This window comes from Phlebotomus papatasi, chromosome 3 (assembly GCF_024763615.1).
Source record: "Phlebotomus papatasi isolate M1 chromosome 3, Ppap_2.1, whole genome shotgun sequence".
Classification (NCBI taxonomy): domain Eukaryota; kingdom Metazoa; phylum Arthropoda; class Insecta; order Diptera; family Psychodidae; genus Phlebotomus; species Phlebotomus papatasi.
The window spans coordinates 35,951,812-35,977,019 of NC_077224.1; the positions used below are offsets into that span (position 1 = coordinate 35,951,812).

The 25,208-nt window shown below is 33.9% G+C and overlaps 2 protein-coding genes across 11 annotated transcripts in view; one reads left to right on the forward strand and one right to left on the reverse strand.

The window, feature by feature from the left end:
- LOC129805483 (rho GTPase-activating protein 21) overlaps positions 1-7,292 on the reverse strand; it is a 33,346-nt gene extending 26,054 nt beyond the window's left edge. For all 9 annotated transcript variants that reach the window (XM_055853421.1, XM_055853419.1, XM_055853418.1 and 6 more), the window contains exon 1: positions 6,936-7,292. The gene's annotated coding sequence lies outside the window, so the exon portion shown is untranslated. The remainder of the gene's footprint in view (positions 1-6,935) is intronic.
- A 3,113-nt stretch (positions 7,293-10,405) lies between these two features.
- LOC129805493 (helicase POLQ-like) lies at positions 10,406-21,186 on the forward strand. 2 transcript variants are annotated; one of them, XM_055853445.1, is made up of 7 exons: positions 10,419-10,557; positions 10,632-12,673; positions 17,834-17,929; positions 17,996-18,283; positions 18,353-18,487; positions 20,915-20,933; positions 21,006-21,186. In XM_055853445.1, exons 1-7 carry the CDS (start codon positions 10,506-10,508, stop codon positions 21,056-21,058), a joined length of 2,685 nt encoding a protein of 894 aa, XP_055709420.1. In that variant the 5' UTR covers positions 10,419-10,505; the 3' UTR covers positions 21,059-21,186. The 2 variants fall into 2 exon arrangements, with proteins under 2 accessions (XP_055709419.1, XP_055709420.1); XM_055853444.1 differs by lacking the exon at positions 20,915-20,933 and having other exon boundaries at positions 10,406-10,557.
- Positions 21,187-25,208: the final 4,022 nt, after the last annotated feature.

A 25,208-nucleotide genomic window follows, 5' to 3' on the forward strand; every position in this document is an offset into this window, starting at 1 on the left:
ATATTATTTAGCTTTACAACCCCAGTGTGAAGCAAAATTACATTACAATAAGCCTTAATTCCTTTTAATAATAGGAGAAAAAAGTCAACTTTCAGAGGTACACATAAAGGTGTCCCACTTTCCACTATGCGTGAAATTTCGATTTTGAGGTGAATATTGGGGGAAAGAATCGCGAGGAGCCAATATTATTTGTTTCGGCAACCAAGAACAGTTCGCTCGACGCGATTCCTTATCTCCAAAATTTAACTCGGTCTATCGAATTTATAGTTGAATAGATAGTTGATAGATTTATAGTTGATGGCGACTGCTGTGAAATTTCTGAAATTTTACCATCTGATACTCCGATACGGCATGTAAGATAAAGAAAATTTCATATTAAAATTTTCTTCCCTTTTTTTCTCAAACGTAACTGCACATATCTATGTATCTATGTTTCCGGTACCTACATCTTTCTGCTCAGTAAAATTCCATGAAATCAAAATTCGCATCCCTTTCATTCTCAAAAGATTTGCACAAATGTATCTTATTCTTTCGGCATAAATGTATCTTATTCACAAAATCGGACTAAACAAAATTTAATTTAGTTTGATGTTCAAAAGAAGAAAAGGAGTGCGAAAAAGTAGGATAGAAATGCAGAATTTTTGAGAAAGAGAGGGATGTGAATTTTGACTTTATGAACTTTTCGCGATCTGAAAGATATGCCAGAGCCATTATATACTTCTTCTTCTTCTTCTTCTATTTTATGTAAGGCTGTCGGAATCACTCGGGTCCATATAGCCACTTTTGCTCACTTAGTTCAAATTTAGGTTTTCCGTTATCCCATGTACTTCACTAATTTCACTATTTTATTTGTATTTTTAATTTATTTATCTCTTGTTTATTATCACTCTTTTTTTTATATCACTTATTATTATTATATCACTTATTGTTGTTATACGATCACAGTTTTTGAATTATTATATGCTCACTTTTATTTCTTTGATATATTTGTAGATCTCTTTATATGTTTTTTTCATTTGCTATTTTAAGAATATTTTTTATGCTCACTTTTTCATTATTAATGAACTTATAGTTTTCTCTTATCTTATTAAATTTTCTGCATTGGATCACTATGTGATTTATATCTTCCACGGTTTCGCACTTATCGCATAATTCTGTGTCCTCTTTTTTTATTAGTTTTAGAAACTTTTTGTCACAGCAATGTCCACTTCTAATCCTTTGGATTATTTTTATTTGATCACTTCTTAAATTAATATTTTTGAACCATAGTTTTTTTTCTAATATTCCCTGTCTGACGTCATGGTTGAATTTTCCTTTAGTTTCACTATTTTTTTCCACAAATTTGTCCATTTTTTCCACGTACAGTAGAGTCTCGCTATAAGCCATCGCTCTATAGTCCACAATTTATCGACCGTTGATTTCAAAACACTGATTTTATGTTAGGTTATGTTTTTTGTACGCAACAAGCATAATTATTTTAATATTTTTGGCAAACTTTATTAAGTAGTTGTGATAATTGTGATCCATAATGAAGAGAGCGAGGACAAGTACCACAATCGCAAAGAAAGTGGAAGCTGTCGAGCAATTTCAATACTAAAAGTCGTTGATAATTTTAAAAAATTACATGGACTATAGTGCGACCCAAGTGTCAAATCTGAAACCAAATATGGACTATAACGAGACTCTACTGTAAATTCTTTTCTTGTTCTGTCCACCTCTTTTCTACTTAAGCTACATTCGATGCGTATCCCATCCTTCGTTGCTTCCTTAGCTGCTTTGTCAGCTCTCTCGTTTCCTTTAATATTTATATGCCCAGGGATCCATTGTATGGTAACTTTTATATTTTTATTAGCGCTCACTATTTCTTTAATTTTGTTTTCGTATATTTTTTTACTCTCTTTTAAAAGTGATAAACATGCGCTCTTGGGCCATTATATACTGAAATCTAAATTGAATTTGTTGAGATGCACAAAGTAAGAAGAAGAGCAAGAAAGAAAGCGACATCATTGTAAAGCAATAGATTTGAAAAAGAAAAGGATGGAATTTTTGGATTTTGCAAATATTCCTGACTTAAAAGATGTATTGAAGAGGCTGGAGGCATTAAAGTAAAAAAAATATATTTAGTGTTAAGATACCAAAGAAATTATTAATATTAAAAAAAAACTCTTTTAAAAAGTTATTAAAAAAATAATATAGATGAAAAAACGAGATGATAAAATACAAAATTTTCATCAAAACCTGAATAAAACTAAATTCTAAATTTCTTAAACATTTTTATAAATTTACATATTGTCATAACACGATTCTGAATCGAAAACAAAAATAACCAAAAAACTCTTATGAATTAATATTGTGCATTCAATTCAGCCAAGCTTATCATCTTTTCGAACAGAGACACTTGTGCGTAGGCTCATTTCTAAACACGATATTTTCTAATAAGCAGAACTAAATTGTTTAAAAAAGATCTCAATACTTTGTGCTTTAACTACACAACATTACCCAGGCAGAGGAATTGGAAATACTACACCCTCCGTGTTTGGCACTCGTTCGAACATTCCTCATGAATTATCAAATTGAATTAGCAATGAGATGTTTTCGCACTATTTCTATCTCCAACTCATACTTCCAAATCTCATTAATTTCTCCACACTTTTTTTCCATCGTGTCTTTTTCTATCAGCAGAAAAAAAAATTGATTGACGCTCCGTAATCGTGGAGGTATTTTCCGTTCGAGATAGAGAAAGAGAGAAAATATTTTTATCTATACCACCCACAAATATCAATAATAAAGAGCCCAATCAGCTGAAATGGCATTCCCTTATTCACTTGCAAGGCACACACTGTGAGGAAATTAATTTAAATTCACTTTTTGCACATCTTACACGCACTTGGCGATGTGTCAATGCTTCAATCGATATTTTTGCTCGCTGAAATTTAATTTAATTTAATTTTACCCCAAGGACAAAACACTTATTAACAGACACTTTATAAATTTTGTATTGAAAACATCAACTCTGGTGGTACCTTCGCTGGTGAATATCAATGGAGATACGTCTTTTCTCTCAATTAATCTCACATTTTGATATCTCGGGGATTTATTGAGCAATTTCGTAGTACTCTTTTCTCTCAATGGACACATATATACAGACAATTTTTTGGACAAGAGAGAATCACTCAATTGTCCCATTATGATTGGTAATTTGGGAAACAAATTGAAGATGAATGGTGAGAGACTTCACAGAATGCGTGTTCATTATGTTTAATTTTAATAAAAGTTTAGTGTGAAAAATTTATAGAAATTGGAGGAAAGAATTTTGATGATGGACATAACATGGAAAACTCATAGTAAATTTATAAATCATTGTATTTAAAATTAATTTTCCTTTTTGAGATAATCAATTTTTTTTTATTATAGCAAAGATTTATTATTAACAATAATGGAAATATCGGATACAAGTCAATTTCAATTATTAATCTTTGACGATGAATCAAAAAAAAGCTTTTTTCCAATTGCTTGGAAATAGAAAATATTGCGTAGATTTTTTTTATAAAAATTTATTAAATAAAACTAATACCTAAATAAATCAATTTTGTAAATAACATTTTTGAAATTGTATTTGCAAAACTGAAATACATTTCCTTATTTTTAAGCAAATCATTTTTTGAACCTTAATAAGTATATTTATCAGGATTTTGTGAAAATAAATTCGAAGCATATAATGCATAAGGGTCCCGGTCGAAATCCCGAACGTCAAAATCCCGGAAGCCAAAATCCCGAACGCCAAAATCCCGGAAGCCAAAATCCCGAATGGGCCAAAATCCCGAAAGTCAAAATCCCGAATGGGCCAAAATCCCGAAAGCCATAATCCCAAATTCTTAAAAGTATCACAAGTACTCCCACGATTGTACCCGGGCTTGCTGGAGGCAAAGGGAAATCTTCTGTGTCTTAGGAAATTATTATAAACGTTTTCCTCCGTATAATTTAATTTCTTTCAGGATTTTGAACATTCGGGATTTTGGCTGCCACCGAATGCATAAAAATACCTGCTTCTTTTGTTTTCTAGATTCCCAAAATAAAAATAAATAACTTTTTAAATTACCTTAATTAAAATATGCAAGGAAATTTAAAAAAAAAAACGGGGCCATGATTTAATAAATTGAATAATTAATAAAAAAAAGAAATAAAAAACTTGTATTTTTCATACAATGATAATTTCGGTCCATTTGGGATTTTGGCTTACGAGATTTTAGCGTTCGGGATTTTGACCGGGACGCATGTCTTTTTGGTTTCTCGTTTTAATTTAAGGGTATAAAATGACACTTATATTTTTGTAAATAAAATATTAAAAAAAGGAGTCTTCGAAATATTCAAAATTGGATTAGGGTAAAGTGGTACAAGTTGGACAGCGATACAAGTTGGACAATGGTACAATTTGGACAGGGATTTTTGTCTTGATAAATTTAGTAATTCATTTTTATTTGCATATTTTTAATGCTTTAGTTTTATAATTTGGTTCCTTGTGCTTAAAAACAAGTTTTGTACTGTATTTATCAAGAAAAAAGCCATGTCCAACTTGTACCGGCGAATTGTCCAACTTGTAACACTAATTCCAAATTATACACTTTACCCTACAGCCTTAGAGTGGATTGGACCTTGGTCTAAAGTCTTCATCAGTATAAAAAAACAAAAATGAAGTACATTCTAAACAATTAGTAAGATGAAACCCATAAAAACCGAATAAAATAATATTTTGAAATCTATTTTTAATTAAAGAAAATTATTTATGAAATTATAATTTCAATATTTCTTGGCTTTTTTTTTAACATATCTTTTACTTAACTTGATTTCGATCTTGGTCCTAAAGTTACTGTTATTCTTCAAAAATTGTGTCAGCAATAGATTGAGATTTCAGCTTATGAAAAAAAGTTAATTTCAATTTGTTTTTATACCCTAAATCTAGGCAAAAGCGTTCTTTTTTTTATGTCGCCGATTACAGCCCCGACTCTATAAACGGAATGAATTTTTCATTATAGGACATTAGAAGACATTTAAACGATTGATAATCCCCTAGAATGAATTTCTTAAAAACGGTTCCTCAAAACCGAAAGCGAGGTACTGTGGTGTGGTCGTAAATATATCAGAACGATCAGAACGCATGTGAAAATCGCATGTTTTTTTTTGCATTTTTAAATTAAGATATCTCTAAAACAGGAATTGTTAACTAATAAGGACTTTTATAAACTACATTTTATATTAATGTAACTTTCGCGTCAGAAATCATAGACACTGGACTTTTCATTAAATCTTTTGAGAATGAGAGGGTCTTAAGTTTGGGGTCAGAGAAACTATTTTTTTCCTGTCTTTAGACTTTTTAGAGTGACAAAGCATAACTTTATAATACATGTTACCCAATTGTCCTTAAAGGGTTAAATGGAAATCGATTACTCAATCAAATAGAGGAAATACTTTACATATAAAATCATTTAAAGTCCAATTTAAAAAAAATACAGTGAAACGAGATTAATCTTAAAATATGCTTAATAAAAATATTAAGGCATCCTTGAAAACCTGAAGGATAGCTTAGTGTATGGCAGGACGGACAGCTTCGGTTGGACTGCAGCCTCGCAATACAAATGATTTTGAAAGTAACTCACTTTACCGGACCGTAATATATCCAACGAACCGGTGCCAGCCAAAAACCCGAAAGCCAAAATCCTGAAAGGGATGAAGTTATATGGAGGAAAATGTTTAGAATAATTTCCCAAGACACGGAAGATTTCCCTTTGCCTTCAGCAAGCGCGGGCGCAATCATGGGAGTAGCTATGACACTTTTAATCCTTTTAATAATTCGGGATTTTGGCTTTCGGGATTTTGGCCTATTCGGGATTTTGGCTTTCGGAATTTTGACCGGGACCCCCAACGAATAAATTCTAGAATTCTTGATCAAAAATAGTTCAGTAAATCGGGCTTACGCAAAGATATCCTAGATTTCGGCATCCTTAGAATTTGGTAAGTATCTACAAGAATCAGATTCTTAAAATACTTCAAAAAGTAGTTTGTTTTTAGAATATCCATATTTCAGGTAGATTAGCAACGAACCGGCCAGATTTGATATTAGCGTGTATACTAAATCGCACCATCACAATAGCTGTGACAATGAAACAATTGGAGAGAAAGGGGAGCAATTGATTGTCGTGGACAATTCTGCACAGAGTATGAGGAACTCAATTGGGTTGTGCAAGAGTTCTTCCTGTAGATCATTGTATTGCTCTGGCGAACGGTAATCTCTTAATCTAATTCCTAATCCCACTTTGATAGGCCCGATCGACCCGATAGACCCAAAATCTCTCCAGGTCTTCTAGATTTGATTTAAAAATAGGAAAACAAGAGAAATCCACTAAAATAATAAAAAGTCCAATTAACATTTTCACAATTACACCTCATTGAACACGTGTTTAATTGTATTTGCTCCCCAAAATGTGTCTGTATTGGATAATTGAGAGGCGAAAGTCTTGGTCGTTTTGCCCCCATCTCTCTCTCTCTCACTCACTCTCATCTTTCTCCCCGGAGCGAGAGACGTGTAAAATACGAGCACGACGGACAGAAGAGGAGCCTCAAGAATAAATAAAAGTATGTTGTGAATCGTGAAAATCTAAAATTAGAAACATCTTTTTTTCTTTAAGTATTTCAAGCAAATAGCCGCGATTTACACGAAAAATTCTCAAAGCATCCACTGAAACGATACAAAGTAATAGAATATGCCTTCCAACCTCTTTTTTTTCATCTTTCTTTTGCCACCTCCTCGCCCCATCGTGGACTTCTTGTGGGCAAAATATGCTTACGGGAGACGGCGGATGTTTATAGACTTTGGAAATTCTATATTAACTCCCGCAAACTACCGCTCACACCGTCAGGATTATACCAAGCACATTTACCTGAATACACTTAAAATAATCTGCCCACCCAGAACACTTCAAAAGAGATTTCTTCCTCTATTTTTGCCAGGAGAAAATTTTCGATTGCATTTTTTGACACTTTCACACGCCACACACAATTCACTGGGGGGCCCCACTTTGCAGAAGGTGGCCACAGAACCCCATTCGCGACGCAAAAATCACTCAAATACACATAGTACTCGATGGTAGCACGAAGCTTCAATTGATTTTATTGCACAGACACACTTAATTCATGATAAATTGGGGGAAATTTTACAAAATTATGCCAATCGAGGCTTCTTCAACCATATTAAAAACACCCGGCTGAAGTTACTGCCAAAACTGACAGCACTACTAAGATTCAAAATGGCTGTTTGGGAAAAATTGTTGTAAAAAAATTCTGGAAACGCTGGTACACGAATAGGCTCTTTTTGAATTCATCTTGATAACGTTTTGAGGTGTAATAAATTGTAATAAAAAAGGCAAAAGAAATGTCTTGAGGAATTTATTAATTTTCATTGGAAATTTTGTAAAGACTATTAATCTCAGTCATCATAGTAGGTAATTTGGAAAAATCTGTTTCTTCTTCTGATCTAGTGTTCGTTGTGATTTTTTTCTGATTTTTTTTTTCATTGAGTGAGTAGTAAAGTAATACCGTGAAATTCAGAGATGTCAGTTAGAAGATCGTACGAACAGGAATCAATCAAGATAATGGACAGATAAGTCTAGTCTAGACAATCTTATTGTACATTACATGCAAATGCGATTTGGAATTGAAGTTGAGAGATGTTATTCAGTAATTTCGATTTAAATTTCTGAGATATAAATTGGAAATTTTTACGATATTGCGGTTCCACTCTAATGGTGAAGTTTTAAACTATCATCTGAAAGTGCTCATTCAGACGAAAGTTCAGACAGAAATGTAAGTAAAAATGTTAATTAGAGCCAGATATAGGTCGGTCAATTTTTCTACTTTGACTCCTAAGTTTACTTAAGTTACTTACTTACTTAAGTTTTTTTTTACTGCTCGACACAAGGGATAACATAAAGGTAACATAAACAGTAGAAAGATTAGTGTTTGCAGTACAGTACTTTAAAAATTTATCAGCTGACATGCCGATATGTCGATTTTTAACTCCAGATCGGCACAATTTTGTTAATCGCCGGTCACGGTTCACTCTGACTGAGAGACACTTATTCACCAATTGGCTCGAGCTGTTGTCCGTCTGTACGTCCGGCTCTCGCCAGCTCTAGAGGCCAAACGGTAGAGATAGCGACTTGGAACGTAAGAGGGACCCCTATCTGTAAGTCGACCCATGGATCGTTCGACCCATGGAACGGTCTTGGAATTTCCGACAAAACTGAACCTGTTTCAATCGGGTTTGAACCGGTAATGAAACGGTTCATAACCGATAACTTATTTTTATTCGAAATTCAATTATATTAGTCCTAACTTATTTTGGGCAATGTTTTGAGTCATTTAGAAAACAGTTCGAATCGTTTTTGAACCAGTTTTGAACCGATAAGTAATTTTTACCTCGAAATCAATTTTATTGCATTAAAAATTATTTTGTGGGATTTTTCGAGTGATTTACAAATCGGTTAAAATCTGTTGAGAATCGGTAAAAAGTAAATGATGCGAAAGTACTTTTTTTATTAGGGGTTTTTTGTTTCACTTATTAAAGTGCAGTTATAAATACTAAAATTTCATTTCGATTCATGCCATAATAGGGCCTGAAATAATTAATTTAGAAAATTGAAAAAAATTTCTTTTCTCTTCCGATCTAGAAGGAGATGTGGTACTTTATAAGTTTTCCAAAACGCACTCATTGGACATTTAGTACCGAAACTAGAAACATAATTTATGAAAAAAATAACACCTTCCAGCTCGGGTAATGGAAGTCGAGGTCGGGGGGGGGGGCTTGAGATTCTTTTAGTCGAAAGCTCTAAGCTCCAGCTGCAATATACTAATATTTGTTGAGCTCAATCGATGCTATATAAGAGGGGCTGGGCTGAACTACAGTAGACTCTCGCTAATTCCGCTCTTTTAAGATCGGGCTACTTTTTAATTCGGGTAGCAGTTAAATTTGAAATAAGTTTGTTGTCATTTTTCAAGTTTTATTATGATTATCAAATGAAGCAAATATGCTCAAATTTGCCATAGTTTGACTTAGTTTTGATGTGATTATGCATTATTAAGGGATTATCGTGATATTTACAATATATTTGAGTACGTAAGCTCAATATGTGTATGCAGATGCAAAAGTTTGTCGCCCGAATTTCCCTCTAATTCGGATGACATTTCGATTTCAAATGCCCGAATTAGAGAGCTACTGTATTAAAAAAAAAAACAAATAGAGAAAAGGGGGTATACAAAATGACAGAAGCTTGGGGATGAAGGGGCAATGCACCAATTTGTAATTTTTACCGTTTTCACCTGATATGTTATCTTTGCCCTAGACCGCATAAAGTGTGAGCGTGATCCGGAGAACATGTGATTTTGTGAACTTAATAAATGACATTGTCAACCATCTCCACCTTTATTAGTAATGCTAGAAATGCCTTGATTAAAAGACATTGGAATTGGTTACAAAATGTATTTTTGTTATTAGAGATTTTTCTGTATCTGTAAAAGAAAGCTAACTGTGTTATCACACTTGCACATTAAAATTTTATTATGATTCACAATAATTGTCGCTGGTGAGAGTCCAAATGTGTAATGTAAATTGTGTGTTTGAATCATTTTATATTCAAAATTTGATCTACTTGTTGATAAAAAGGTAGACTTGCCCCGCAAAATTTGATATGAATTGATTTATAGAATTAATGCGAAAAATTAATTCGATTTTCTCTTTAATTTTTTTAATGTGAAAAATATTTATGCTTTAGGTAAATTTAAACTTATTTTTACAGGCCAAGTCCACTTCTTTATCAATAAATAGAAAAACCCCAAATATTAAGTGACTCAAAGACACAAATAACATATTCGGACGCTCACAAGTGACAATTAATGTGAAGCACATTAAAATTTTAATGTGCAAGTGTGACAACGCCGTAAAAGGGAATACAGAATTGAAGAGGTTTCTAAAATGAAATTTTAAATAATTTGGTGATTTGTTTAATCGTTTAATACTTTTACATTATTCTGGAAAGATACTAAAAGGATTTTTTTTAAAAAGATGAAGAAGAATTTTATAGAGTACCATACGAATTATTCTTCCTGCCGGACATTTTATTGGTCTTCTTATCAAATCTAAAAAGGTGCTTGCTGCTCATCGTTCTTAAAAAGACCAAATTATTTACTACTATGTTCTTAACGAGTATTAGTGAGAGAACTATTCTGTGAAGCTACAATATCTACATTCGAGATAAATTAAATTTATTTTATTACCCTTAAAATTTTTTTATGTAAAAATTCTCTTTCCCGATGGAAATGCAAAAAGGCCTATTCAAAACTTCCATGATTTGGCGGGACCATTGATGTGGCCATAACCTCAAAACCTCATTAAAGAAGTTTTTGTTTATAATTGTATTTATCTCTATTTGCTGCACAATTTAGGGCAAATATCGATGGATTGTAATTTTAAGGTTCCAAGAATATCTCCTGGACCTTCAAATCAAGGTGAATATATTTAGTTACACAGCGAAACTTCATAAAACTGGAACTCGAGACTTTGTTTACATTTCTCCTGGCAGCCGCAAGTGATGAAGATGGACAAAAAGATGTGGAGAATTCGGCTAAAAAGCAAAAAATTGAGGAAAATCCTGTGATCGAGAATATGGATTCCTTCGACGACGTGGAATTTAGCTTCTGCCTTGACGATGGCAAGATTAATCCTGATGACTTTGTCAAATCAATGTGTGAGAAGGAATTTCACAGTGAATCGAACATGAATCATCTTCTGGAAGATACATTTTTTCCACTAGAACCAAACCGGGAGACATTTTTTGGATTGCCAATGAGGGTGAAGGATCTCTTGAGGGAGATTAAGGGAATTGATGAGCTGTATGACTGGCAAATTGAGTGTTTGAAGCTTCCGGCAATTGAGATGCGACAGAATTTGATTTATACTCTGCCCACAAGTAGTGGTAAGACTCTCGTGGCTGAAATTCTAATACTGAAGGAATTGATTTGTCATCAGCGAAATGTACTGTTTATTTTGCCGTACGTGGCTGTGGTGAAAGAGAAAATTTCTTCCCTAGCTCCTTTTGCTGTTGCCCTGGATTTCCTGGTGGAGGAGTATGCCGGAAGGAATGGTGAGTGTCCTCCAAGGAAGCGACGGAAGAAGAGATCAGTCTATATAGCCACTATAGAGAAGAGTCTTTCGGTGATTAACAGCTTGATTGAGGCAGGGCGTTTAGAAGAGATTGGATTGGTAGTCATTGACGAATTGCACTTGATCGGGGAGAAGGGCAGAGGGGCAAGTTTGGAGACTGCAATCACAAAGATCAAGTTCAAGGGTTTGAATATTCAGTTTGTGGGTATGAGTGCAACAATTGGGAATATCATGGAGATTGAACAGTTCATGGAAGCAACTACTTTTGCCGGAAACTTCCGTCCTGTGAAGCTTACGGAGTATATCAAGTGTGAGAATGATATCTACGAGGTTAATCCCAGTAATTCGGAAATGTTTGTTCCCTATCGGGTAATTGAGAGTGACTATGATGAGAAAAAATTGCAAATTGATCCTGATCACTTGGGACAGTTGGTGATGGAGGTTTCTCCGCAGGATGGAGTACTGATTTTCTGCCCAACCCGTCAAAATTGTGAAAATGTCGCTCGTCTCCTGGCTAATGTGCTGTCTGAGGATTTCCTTCAGCATCGTAAGGCTGAAAAAATGAGCCTCTTGGAGAATATGATGAAGTTTTTTGAGTATGTTTGTCCAATTCTGAGAAAAACCATTCCATACGGAATAGCTTATCATCATTCGGGACTTGTGGCTGAGGAGAGACGTTTTCTGGAGGAGGCTTTTCTCGATGGGACTCTGTGTGTGATCTGCTGTACTTCCACCTTGGCCGTTGGAGTCAATCTTCCAGCTAAGCGAGTTATTCTCCGATCGCCTTACATTGGCAGAGAATTCATCACGAAGAGTCGATACAAGCAGATGGTTGGACGTGCTGGACGTGTAGGGATGGGAACAGCCTATGGTGATAGTATTATAATTCTCAGGAGTCGCGATAAACCCCTCGCTCATGATCTCTTTCACTCTCCAATGGACACTGCCAAGACGTCAATGCATCTTTGTGAATTCCGAGGACTCAGCAATCTAATCCTCAGTGCAATCAGCCTGGGTATGGCCACAACTTATCGCCAGCTCGTCAAACTAGCCTCAATGACTCTCCTAGCTGTCCAGGCGGAGGAACTGTCCGTGGTTTTGCGTACGGAAGTGGAGGGCATTGTAAAGAAATTCTACAAAATGAACGCCCTCTGGATCAAACAAGAATCCGTCCCTCTGGATTGTACCATCAAAATCCTAACCACGCAGAGCAGTCAGGTGCGCAATTCTCCATCCATGAAGAAGCAAATTGTGATTAAGAGCAATTCGGAGCTAGAGATCAGCAATGTAGGTAAAGCAGCTGTGGCTGCTTGCATTGACCTGGACGAGGCTGAAAAATTGTACGGAGAACTGAAGAAGGTTCAGTTGGGCCTGGTCCTAGTAGACTATCTCCATTTGCTCTACATAGTAACTCCAACTGATGTGGACTTAAAAATGGACCCGATGATCCTCTGCGATGAGGTAAGTCTTCATGGGATTTTTCTTTACAGTCATTGGTGAATGGGGACCTTAGAGACAATAATTTATCATCGAATAATATCGTACACTGAGAAAAAAAAACGGGGGTGCGATTAACTTTTTCTGCTTATAACTTTAACACTTTTCAAGTGTAAAAATATATCAACATTTTTTAATGGTAATTTTACACCTTTTTAAGGGTAAAATTAACATGAGAAAGAGTAACTTTAACCCCTAATGCATCTAAAAATCATAATATTTACACCGATTTCGGATCAATACTGCAGGGTAAAATAAACATTTCTGGAATGTTATTTTAACTTTTTCGGATTTCTCTCTCAGTGTATGAAGTAATTTAAAAGTAGAATTTAAAGATTTTATTGCTAAAACTCATCAGAGAAATCTTTAGTTGCGAAAAAAGGCGGTGGCAAAGTATCCGAGGACTTGCGAGGGTTTTTTTTGAGTGCATTATCAATTCAATATTGATTTTAAATTTGTCTGTAAGTATATCATCGTAAAGCCATCTTGAAGTTAAAAATTGATCTAAAAAAGAGTGTTTTAAAAAATAATTAAGATTTAATTTAATTTTAGTAAATTGTGCCGATTGTAACCGATACAGTCGGGTTTGGAATTTCAAAACCTTTCAAATAAATCCAAAGTTGACCAAATCCAATTAAAAGTATAGGAAGTATAGTCTCTTAAGACCTTTAACCTTGAATAATTCAAAATGGCGATTTAACCGGTTAAAGGTATCTATATAGACGACATGGACGAAATGTTCAGTACGACTAACTATAAAACATATCTAAAAATGAACAAAATTGTCTAGGTCAATTTTGAGATAAGTCAAAAAATTATGTTGAAGGGTATGGAAGGGATAATGGGTAATTTGGATAATTTAGTTCGCTAGAGAATATTGATTTGTGTGGGGGGGGGGTCATCGAAAACCAGAAGTCAATATCTCTTACCATTTGGGAGGCAGGATGGCGAGAAGTTAAATAAAACTGAATTGTATAATAATAATAATAATAATAATAATACTAGTGATTTCAAGAACGGTTAACCGGTTTCGAAAAACCGGTTAACCGCCCTATTTTGGAGACGGTTTTAAAACCGGTTTTTAGCGATGAAACCGGTTTAACTCTTTCGCGTCTTTAGGGTCATATATGACCCGGGGAAAAAAGTTTCTTTTTGGCTATTTACATTAATTGAAATCTAACTGGAGTCTTGAGAAAATGAGCCAAGAATCTTACATCCTTCTATTATGATGTCGAGCACGAACAGATAGATTTCAATTAATGTAAATACCCAAAAAAACTTTTTTCCCCGAGTCATGACATTACCCTAAAGACGCGAAAGAGTTAAAACCGTCCCCTTCCAAAAATTTTAAAATTTCTCTTAAGATTTAGTTTATTTCTTGAAAATCAAGATACACTGCAAAATATTTTCTTGACTTTAGGAGGGAACCTTAAGTGCAATACCTAGGATTCTAAGTGTAATCTGTAGTATGGCAGTATGTTAATAATATATGAAGGATAATAGTAAGGGGGTTTCCTGTACGTTTCTTCCCTTGAAAAGAATTATTTGCTTAAAGGTTATCAGAAATTATTTCAGGACTTCGTCACTAGAATATATATTATCGTTTAAACCTTAGTTAAATATTTACAAGGTTTACAAGACTAAAAAATCAATTGCATACTGAGAAAAAAATTGTAAACGATTTAGTACAATATTGTAAAATGTAGTTTTATGTGGAAAAGTAACAAGATCTTTACCGCTCACTGTCTTCATAGAGATTTTTATTGAATCTTGCTATAGGGGAAGTGCTCATAATTTTGGACAGTCTGCTTATAAGCATCGAAGTTCCAAGTTTGAAGTGCGATATTTTCTATACTAATTGACATTTCTTGTTACTCTCTTTTCAGAAGGGTTGTTTAGAAACTTAGCAAGCTATTTATCGTTTTATTTTTACTAAAATTAGTTTTAATACGTTTAAAAATGAATTGATATGTAGAGGTGAATTTGACTCTTATTTTGGACAACTTGTTTATTAATTTGTCCAACTTGACTGTAAATTTGGACAGCTAATCCGCCTCAATAGGATGCCCATTGTTCTTCATTTGATGAACCAATCTTACCAAGTCCTCTTCCTGTTCATGTAAGGGAAACGTGGAATGTCACAAGAAGCCCGGAAACTTTCCATATCATTCATTAAAGTGAGTTGACTTCGATACTCCAAGTACGTGCAGATTCGCTCATTCCCTGACCTTTCCGGGAGCCTTTCAAGGCATTACTCGCTACATCTCTTTCGTAGAGATGATGCTCCTTTGTTTCTCCAGGCATTTGTCCAACCTAGTCATCACAAAAGCTAAAACTTCACGAAATTTCGTGAGAAAAACACCTGTCCAAAATAAGAATCATCACCTCACTGGTGAATGTCTTAAAAAATTTCCCATTTTTCACACGAAAAATATAATTCACAAGGCAAATCTCACTTCAGGTCAAATGTACAAATCATCAGTAACGTGAATCAACACAATATTCAATGAATATTCAATAATATCACTCAAAAACAGCGAACAAACTTTGTTAGTACTTCACCAAAACTAAATAAGACTGAAGTAAGCCACGAAGTTCTGTCATATTTCTCGTAAGCAATTGCTCACACTGAATTTTCAACAAAGCAATTTCAACTCAAATCATATTCAAATTTTAACGTATTTAGTGTTAAAATCTTCCAAAAAGAACAAATATTTAGATAGAATTCATTATTCATCAAATATTGGAATAAAAATCCATCATTTTAATCAATTTATTTTTAGTGTCCAATGTTATCCTCAAAGTGTCCAAAATAAGAAACTGGACAAAATTATGAGCATTTCCCCTAACTCCTGAGCTAAGATAATTTTGGTCAAAAATCGTGAATTTTCGATTTTCTGCTTCCTTGCAGATATTGTGACTTTTTTGATATTTCTAGACCAGAATAAGGGAAAACCTCTCGGGGCCAATAAGTATGATAACTAACAATTACAGATTGCATAAATTCGAAAAATAATTTTTTCTTAAATTTTCAAAAAACTAACAACAACAAGTTTTTTGAGATTGCTCGAAATCGAAAAAACGTCATGTGATATTTTTTCCTTTTTGGATGTTTTAGTTTAGAGATTACCTACCCTGTAGCCGATCGGCCGCAAAGTTTCACACACTGAGAAAAAAAGAGGATGCGATTAACTTTTTTTCCTCATAATTTTAACACTTTTTAGGTGTAAAAATATATCAACATTTTTTAATGTTAATTTTACACCTTTTTAAGGGTAAAATTAACATGAAAAAGGGTAAGTTTAACCCCTAATACATCTAAAAAGGGTAATATTTACACCGATTTCGGATCAATACTGCAGGGTAAAATTAACAGTTCCGGAATGTTATTTTAACTTTTTCGGATTTCTCTCAGTGCAGTAACAGAAAATTCCCTGGAATTGATCTTCTATTTTTCCGCGAGAGTTTCCGTGGAAATAAACGCTAATATTCCGCTTGGAATTCTGAGGAGTTATCAGCTTTTTTTCGCGTGGATTTCCTGGACAAAAAGTCCGAGGAATTTTCTTGCAACATATCTGAGAGGATTCCCTGGAAATTGATTCAAAATTTCCTTTCAATGTTCCGAGTATATTTTCTGATATCTTTCCGACTAAGACTCCATGGAAGTAAGCGCGAAAATTCTGCAATTATTTTTCGCCCTAACGCTATATTTCTTGCGAGCTATAGACATACTCAAATGAACGATATGTTAGCAATATTTTCAATTCAAAAGTAGAACAATTGAGTGTTCGTCTGATAGATGAACACTCTCCAAGTTCTAAGCTGCCAATTGGCACTGATCGTCCATATTTGTGGATGTTTTTTCCTGGAAATTCTCTATGAAAATTCCACGAAATTTTTAATCAATTTTTGGAATTATTTTGAAGAAAAATATAATTAAAAAATCCACTGGAAAAGTCGTGGAATTCCGTAATATTAAACCACGGAAGCCTCTAAAGGCCGTTCCATGGAAATTTCCACGGAGAATTTCGTAAAAATAAAGAGGATTTTTCCAAATTTTTAAAGGGCTGACTGCCGATTATACGCTAATAATCCATAGGAAAAGCCGTGGATATATTCGTCAGAGAAAAGTCTATGGAAACTCGTGGACATTTCTTATTAGACGGTCCTATACAGAGTTCCGCAAACGTCCATGGAACGCTAGGAAGAAATTTAGCGTCAAATTCCATCTCGGAATCCTACGCGGATTTTGAGCGGTAAAATCCAGGGAATTCCACGCGAAATTTTAGAGGTAAAATCAGCGGACATGGCAGAAAAAGCTGCTGGAAATCCAGTGGAATCGTTGCGGCCGTTGGCTATAGGGTAGGCAGACATTTCGTTCATATTCGAAAATATCATTGAATTCGTAATAACGGTTTTTCCAAGTTCAAAGTTAAAAAGGCTCTTCTAGAGAGCTTTTATCAATCGAATGTGGTCATGTTTGGGCTCGTTGCAAAGGTCTTGGAATTTCTGATAATACTGAACCGGTCTCAATCGGTTTTGGACTGGTAAACGGTAAATGATGCGAAAGTACTTTTGAGGTATACTACCTAAGTCACGAGTTCGAGCACTTTGCAAAGTATGGAACTGTTTGCCACCCCTTTTTAAATTGTTTTTTCAACTTCAAGTAAAGATTTGTGATGTAAATTTAAAATTGTACTTATGTAAGAAAAACGTGAGATTTACGTTATTAAAATTTCCTTGCACACGTAAGTAATCTATGTAACACTAGAAGAAGTGGCACACTTTTGAATCTGGGTACCTTTTTAATAGAGCCTTATCATAATGTAGTTTAGCATCACAATTGATTTGTGGAGCTAAATTATATCACGGTAAGGTCCGGATCCATTTAAAAAAGAGAACAAAAGTCCTATTTCAAAGGTGTCCCATATTCCTCTATCGTAATTCTCGCGATATTTTGACCACGACATTATTAAGTCATACAGAATTTTGTCTAATATTTAATGTTAACATTAGGATGACGTAAATTGTTCCTCATATTACTACACCTCTCGGAATATTTTAATGACATGAAAAATCAGATGAAAGTAGTAAAAATAATGTTTTAAATATTTTTAATTGTAGTACCTGAAATTAAGCCCTGATCAATTGCATACAGCCCATACACTTGGCATCAATGAAGGTCTCATAATGGGTATAAGATGTGGCAAGAAGTTTAGTGTAAGTTCTTGTGGAAATTCGTCTTCATATCCTGGAATGTCACTCACCTTATTCTTTTTTTTTTAGCAAGAAAAAATGCGAATTGTAAATAGATTCTATGTGACTCTCATCATTCAAGCGCTATGGAATTTAGAGGAGACTTATAGGGTTGCCCTCAGGTTTAAGGTTAATCGGGGATTAGTACAATCGCTCATGGGTCAGACAGCTTCCAATGCGGGCTGTATAACGAGATTCTGTGAGCATATGTCAGAATTCTGGGCTCTGGCATCTATTCTGTCGGTGGTCGTGGAAAAATTGCGACACTGCTGTTCACCAGAACTTATTCCTCTCATGGAATTGCCGTCGGTGCAACTTGTAAGATTCATTACCTATTTTTTTTTTAAATTTCCACAAAGAAAATACCCCTAGTTTTAATTATTGCAGGTAAGAGCCAAACAACTCTATGCTGCGGGATTCAAGACCATTGAGTTGATAGCTCAAGCCAAACCCAAGGATTTAGTGCAAAATATTTATCATATGAGCTTCAAGACAGCCCGGGAAATTATCTCAGCAGCAACGGTGAGTACAGGATTTATTAAAACTAGAAAGACGAAGCTTTTTGTTGTCTTCTCATTTGTTTTTTTTAATGTTGCAAGTATAATTTGTGCATAAAAAATGCAAGGATGAAAGAAACATAAAAAAAAACTTGGGAAATGAAAAGAACGACTGTATGAGGTTATTTAAATGTAATTAATTTCCTCAGTGTTATCAGAAAAAAAGTTGTTAAAATGTTGAAAATGCGCTTCTTTGTTGTACGCTTTACATAATGCATTATTTCAATTACGATTCGTTTGTTCAAACTCAAAAAATATTTAATTGATTTTGGTATTTTAAATTAGCAACAAAGTTCATCGAGCTTTGCTTTGATTGAAGGAAACATTTAGAATTTAGACAACCAGTGTTTAACCCATATCAACTTATGGTAGGTGAGATTCTTACTGTTCAAACTCGATTTTGGGTTACGTTTGAACAATGAAATGCTTTAAAGTTTTTCAGTTCAAGTTAATGGTTTTTTATTTGCGTGCTATGAGCACTTTCAGGTAATAGTTCAATAATTCGATGGCGTTGCAATACTTAAAAAAATTATACTATTTTTTTCTCAAAAAATGCTATTCTGCAAGTTGATCAAATTTTGGGGGGTTGTAGTCTAACTTATTCAATTTTTAAAAAGTGGTATAGGTTCGATGTGGTTACAGTAGAACCGGAAATATGGCGGGTCAAAATTCATGAAATTTAAAACGCCTTATCTCTAGTTTGATTTGACCGAATTCGATGTGTATGGGCTTAAATGAAAGGTCTTACAAAATACTACAATTTTTTAGAACGTTTGAAGTTCATAGGATTAACCGAACTAACGCTAGAAGCGACTCAGTCACAAAAACTTATTTCCATAATACATAACTTCAATTATTTCGACACCTGTTTAACCGATATTGATAATTACTTCGGTATAATTGTAAAGGACTATCTTAAGGATTATGCGATTTGTCCGCTTTTTTCGGTTTAGCGTTAAAAAAAACTCTATTAAACACACAAAAATTATGTTGTATAATTGTTCGTAAATGTTTGTGAATTGAATTTGAATTTATTTATTTGTTTTAATTCAAATATAATGAGGTTCTGTTTCTGTCTCTCTTACAATGTCTGTTAAAAAGAAGAAATTAAATTAAAATTATGTCAGAACAATTTAAATAGAAAACGAAAAAAAAAGAAAAAAGAAAGTACTTTACCCCATCCGACTAAGAGACAATAGAAATGCCGACCTGGAAAAAATACAGTTTAGTGTGGAGTCTACACTTATGGATGTTATACACTTATGGACAGCTTGCAAAAATCTTAAGTTATTACCTGAAACAGATTTCGATGTATTACAAAATTTGTTAATCACGTCATAAACTACTAATTTTATAACTTTTTGAAATCTGTTTTAGGTAGGATTTAAGATTTTTGCACGCTGTCCATAAGTGTATAACATCCGTAAGTATAGATTCTACCCTAATTCGCGTGGAAACCCAGCGGAGTTTCCATGGAAATCCAGTGGAATTCCCGTGGAAATCCAGTGGAATTCCCGTGGAAATCCAGTAGAATTCCCGTAGAATTCCCGTAGTAGTATTCCCGTGGTCTTCCCGTGGAAATTCAGTGGACTTCCCGTGGAAACCCAGTGGAATTCTCGAGAAAATCTGGTTGAATTCCCGTAGAAGTCCAATGAAATTCCCGTGGAAATCCAATGGAATAATATAAAGATAATATAAAGTTTTTTGGGAAAATTCCAGAGAACATTCTGGTTTATGTTTCATCCATAAATAATGTTTTACCAATCCAACCGAATCCTACAAACTTTTTTAAAAACAAAATTAGCATTATTTTTTCGATATTCAGTCGTAATTTCTGCATTTCGTCCTTCGACTTCAGTTCCAAATTCAATTTGCATGCATTTCGAGTTGTAAAGTTGCAAGCACTCCAAAGTTATCTGTAAGGAATCTCACTTACAAGAAGTTGATCAAGGCTTATTCTTAGTTTTCAAAAGATAATGATTGCAAAATTCAAAGTTTATTGTTTAACTTTTTTTCGGTTTAATATTACAATAATTATATTGTGAAATGAAGTTATTTCAAGTCTTCAAACTTTATTAAATATGGTGGGTTTGTACTATTACCAGAAGTAGCGCTAAAGCCGCAACAAATAGTTAGCTAATGTAATGGTGTTACATTGCGTATTAAGCACAAATGTAGAAAATGCATTTTTGAATACTAACTTTTGTTATTATAATTATATCACAAACGCCGTAGAAATCATATTTGCTGAACTTATAATAATAGCGAAATAATTGTTTCCGCTTAAGTTATGTATAGGTGTACTCTTGTAATTAAAATTGTCGTCTTTCTAGTTTAAAATTTCTTTGTTCAGAAAATATACAATTTTAAATGTGAGTAAACAACCTTACAGCTCTATAATTTGTTGGAAAGTCAGTGATAAACAAAAAAGATTGAGTGCCCCAAGACTGTTTATTAAAACTGAAGATTTCATATTGTTGTAGGTAATGCTGTTGGAGAGGTACGACAATTTACAACACGATTTGGATGGTCTTAAAACTGTGTTATATGATAAATGAATTAGTCAATATTTAATATATTATATTCAAAGAATTGTACAATAGGTTGATGTGTTAGAGAATTATTTAAAACAGCCATTTGAAATATAATTTTTTTTCAAAGTAATTCGTCGTTTGCAAAATATAATTTACATTATGGAAAATTATGCATTATGATAATTATTTAACTGCATTTCACTCGTTTCTATATTTGTGATTACATTAATTTTGTGGAATAGGTTTTCCTGGGAACATTTTAATTTAATGAAAGGTTGTATAATCGTGTGTATTAACTTATACCTTCTGGCTAGAGAATATTATATGAGAATATATGGCATAGTTGCTCTCAGGATAGAGAAAAGTCCTATCCAGGTAGGTGGAAGGGATGTGTTCAGGATAAAGGACGTGGAAGGGATGGATAGAGTGAAAGTGGAAGGGATACTCAGGATAAGAGAGAGAAATGTTCATGCGCAGGCTTGAGAGAAGAGATAGGAAGCTGCGAATGTTTTGTGCTTCTAAATGTTGTGAATCTTTAACTTGAAATTCAATCAGTTTTGTTAGGACACTCTTCTGGGAATTCCTTTTATCAAATCCTTTGCCAGACCAATCTCATATAATACTTTTACGCAACACCTCGCCTTCTCATGAGAATTAGTACCATTAGCACTCAATGAGGTGCATGGTCATGCTTTGAATCAATTTCATTTCCTTCCAAAGATTTTCAAAGGTTAGAGATCAAAAAGTATGCAAATTGAATGATATTTACACACTTAAAGGCATTATTTGGTGATGATTTTAAAATTTAACACTTACGTAGGTTATTTTTTAAAGCCTATGAAGGTTATCAAGCATCGCAGGATTTGTTTTATTTTTAAGAGAATAATGCCGACACCGCCGGTACTAGGGGACGACGAGGCTTTGAAGCTTCTGGTCATTAAAGTTTCGTACAATTTGATTTATCCAATGCTTCCTAATGAATTTGATTCAGGGTTCTTTTCAGGAAAAGTGAGGTGTAGGAATAGCAATAAAAATATACTGCAGTGGGGTAGATTCATTAATGAACATGGGAAAAATATCCAGTGGTATGAAACTTCATACCACGTCATACGAAGCTTCAAAGCTTTCTCCTACAACGAATTTATAGACTTCGCATTATTGTTTCTTTCTGCAATTCATTTATATTTAATTAGGGGCAGCGCAATACCTTCGAACGGCTCAAGTTTTTTTCAATAGGTGTTTATTTAAATTTACAAATTATAATATTATTTCAATTGCTAGTCTAGTGTCCCAAATTTCCTGAAAAGATCCGTGGGTCAAATCTATTAAAAACAGAGAAAAATTAACGGTACACAACCGATTTTATTTGATTCATAAATAACTCAATAGATTCCACAAAATAGTTTAAAGAGTAATAAAAATTATATTCGAACAAAAATTACTTATCGGTAGAGAACCGGTTCATTATCGGTTCTCAACCGATTTGAACAGATTTATAAATCACTCAAAATATTTCCAATAAGATACACCTCAGGAGTAATTTAATTAAATTTCGTATAAAAATTATTTATCGGTTATGAACCGGTTAATTACCGATTCAAACCCGATTGGAATCGGTTCAATTTTATAGGAAATTCCAAGATCTTTCCAACGAGCCCAAACATGACCCCATTCGCTTGATAAATGCGCTCTCTAGTGTCTTTTTAACCTTTGACCTTGAAAAACCGTTATTAGGACTGATTCAACGGTATTTTCGAATATGGACGAAATGTCCGCCTGGGTAATCTCTAAAATCTCTAAAATATATCTAAAAATGAAAAAAATCGCATGACGCGTTTTCGAGCAATCCCAAAAAAACATGGCTTTGTAGGGGAAGGGAAGGGTTAGGAGGAAAATGAGGGACATGTTAACGATCCTTGGGTCGACTTATGGGGGAGGGGGGGTTCCCCGAAGGTCCCAAGTCGCTATCTCTAACCGTTTGGCCTCTAGAGCTGGCGACATTCGGACGGACAGACGGACAAACAACGTGACGTTATTTCTCAGAAATCGTCTGAAACGTGAAGATTTGTTGAGATAAGTGATCTCCGGGGGGTGGAAGGTGAAAATTTTGGGGGGAGTGAAAAAATCGAGGGATTGTATATGCTGCTCTCTTCGTGGAGTTCGAGCAATAAAATGAGGTATTCGAAGCTTGAGTAGTTCGAAGAGGTAGCGCGCTTCCCTCTACAATTTGTTTAATCCAAATGACCACCCACTAAGTTCTGGCATTATAAGTCTTGGTTTCAAATGAGATATTGCACAGTTGCAGCACGGTTAAGAAATAACTCAGTTTTGTTGCTATTAGCTGAGTTTTTTTATATGTATAGATACATAATGGAAATTATATTCAATTTCCCCAATTTTCAATAGTCTAATATATATATATTATATATATATATCCACAAAAGTTTATTCCCAATCTTCCCAATTATTATTTTTTGCATTGATTGTTTTTGGAGCTTTGCAGAATTCAATTAAATTTATTTCAACGGGTAACAGTGATCAAACTAGAGAATGAAAATGCCATGAAATGTTTTTTTTAACTTCCATTTTTTGCAGAAAGCGTGACACAGAATTTTGATTGCGACAAATTATAGTACAATGTTGACATTTCAAGATAATATATTTTACTTCGTTAGTTTCAATTATGTCGTTTAGTTTCAATCGACATGACGGGTTACATAAGATTACATAAAACATTAAGGGAATTTGTGCCAATTTTCGGACAGCGTGCAATATATGGAACACTTCTTTCGTCTCTTGTTTCTGAAGGGCAAGGAATTTCAAGAGAGTTGGTGTGCATCTGTATGGAAAACAGATAAGGTTAAGCTACTAACCAACACCCCTAAAAAAAAGAAGTAATAAAAGATTTCAATTTGTATTAAAAATATTACATTTCAAAGTGAATACTTTGTGGATTACATGCAACCCATGCAACATATCCAGAATTTGGCACAGTTCCACTTAAGTCTTAAAAGCTTACAAACGAACAGAAAGTACGGTTTCTAACATTTTCATTAAAAGATAAAGATTAGATTAGATTTTTGGAGATTCCCTTGAAAAAAAACTATCAATAGAATTGTCAGAATAACTATACATTTAACAAAACTTTAATTCACATTATGTAATATTGTATACAACTCTTACTTTTTAGGGAGTTTTTGATGATTCCATGATTCATATTGTGCATTTTTCTTCTTTTTCACATAAGAAATAGATTAAATAATAGTTTTTAAAATGTTGACACGCTTGCATTAGAAAAGAGCAATTTTGAACAGCTGAGAACTAATTTGACAATTAAAAAGTAAAAATTCTATGCATCTCTGCATCATGTGAATAATGGCCTCTACACACAGAAAAATTTTGACTCTAAATTTAAGAATATATAAGATCCTGGGAACTTAAATTGGACGTGAATCCCCGAGGCGTTTAAGTTTAGAAGCTCTGAGCGAAAGAAATGAGCTAGAATCCCTAGCTCTTTCAAATTAAGAGATCGGGAACTTAAGTTCTGCATTAGCTGGAAAATGCAAAATGTCTACGGAGTTCCAAATTGCAACTAAAACTAAATGTTCAAGGATTTAGAATTAGGGCATTGGCATTCATTGGATGGGATTTGAAATTAAATTCCTGGGTGTTTCTGTTTAAGAATTTTCCATTTTTCTGTGTATACACACTACAGAAATTTACGTTCATATTGAAGAAAATTCCCTGCGCTTGTGTGTTCTCAAGTGCTTCTACATAATCGACTTTTCTTTGATTTGGTTCCTGTCACGACTGTTTGGTGGTTTTCGAACACGCCCCATTGCAAAAGAAAGCGGAATAGGAATAACAAGCGAAAAATTCCTTGGAATTTTCCACTATTTTTCCTTAAAAAATTCCATAGGAATTTTCCATAATAGGTTCCAAGGAAAATTTAATGGATTTATGCTGGATTTTTTCTATAGAATACATCCATGGTAATGCTCGTGGAATTTATGTGGATTTTTCCACCAAAATAAAATGGAGAAAAAATGAAGCTGTCACGTGCACCTCATGATTTTACTTCCGAATATTAAAGAAACGGCAAAGATTACGAGGATTATAATATGTTTTTACAAACCAGGAATAACGAATTGA

Excerpts from the sequence above, each read along its gene's own strand:
- LOC129805493 (XM_055853444.1), top strand. The coding sequence starts at position 10,506 with ATGGATTGTAATTTTAAGGTTCCAAGAATATCTCCTGGACCTTCAAAT. Across the intron at positions 10,558-10,631 it reads TCCTGGACCTTCAAATCAAG|CCGCAAGTGATGAAGATGGA; the intron begins GTGAATATATTT and ends TTCTCCTGGCAG. Across the intron at positions 18,284-18,352 it reads AATTGCCGTCGGTGCAACTT|GTAAGAGCCAAACAACTCTA; the intron begins GTAAGATTCATT and ends TAATTATTGCAG.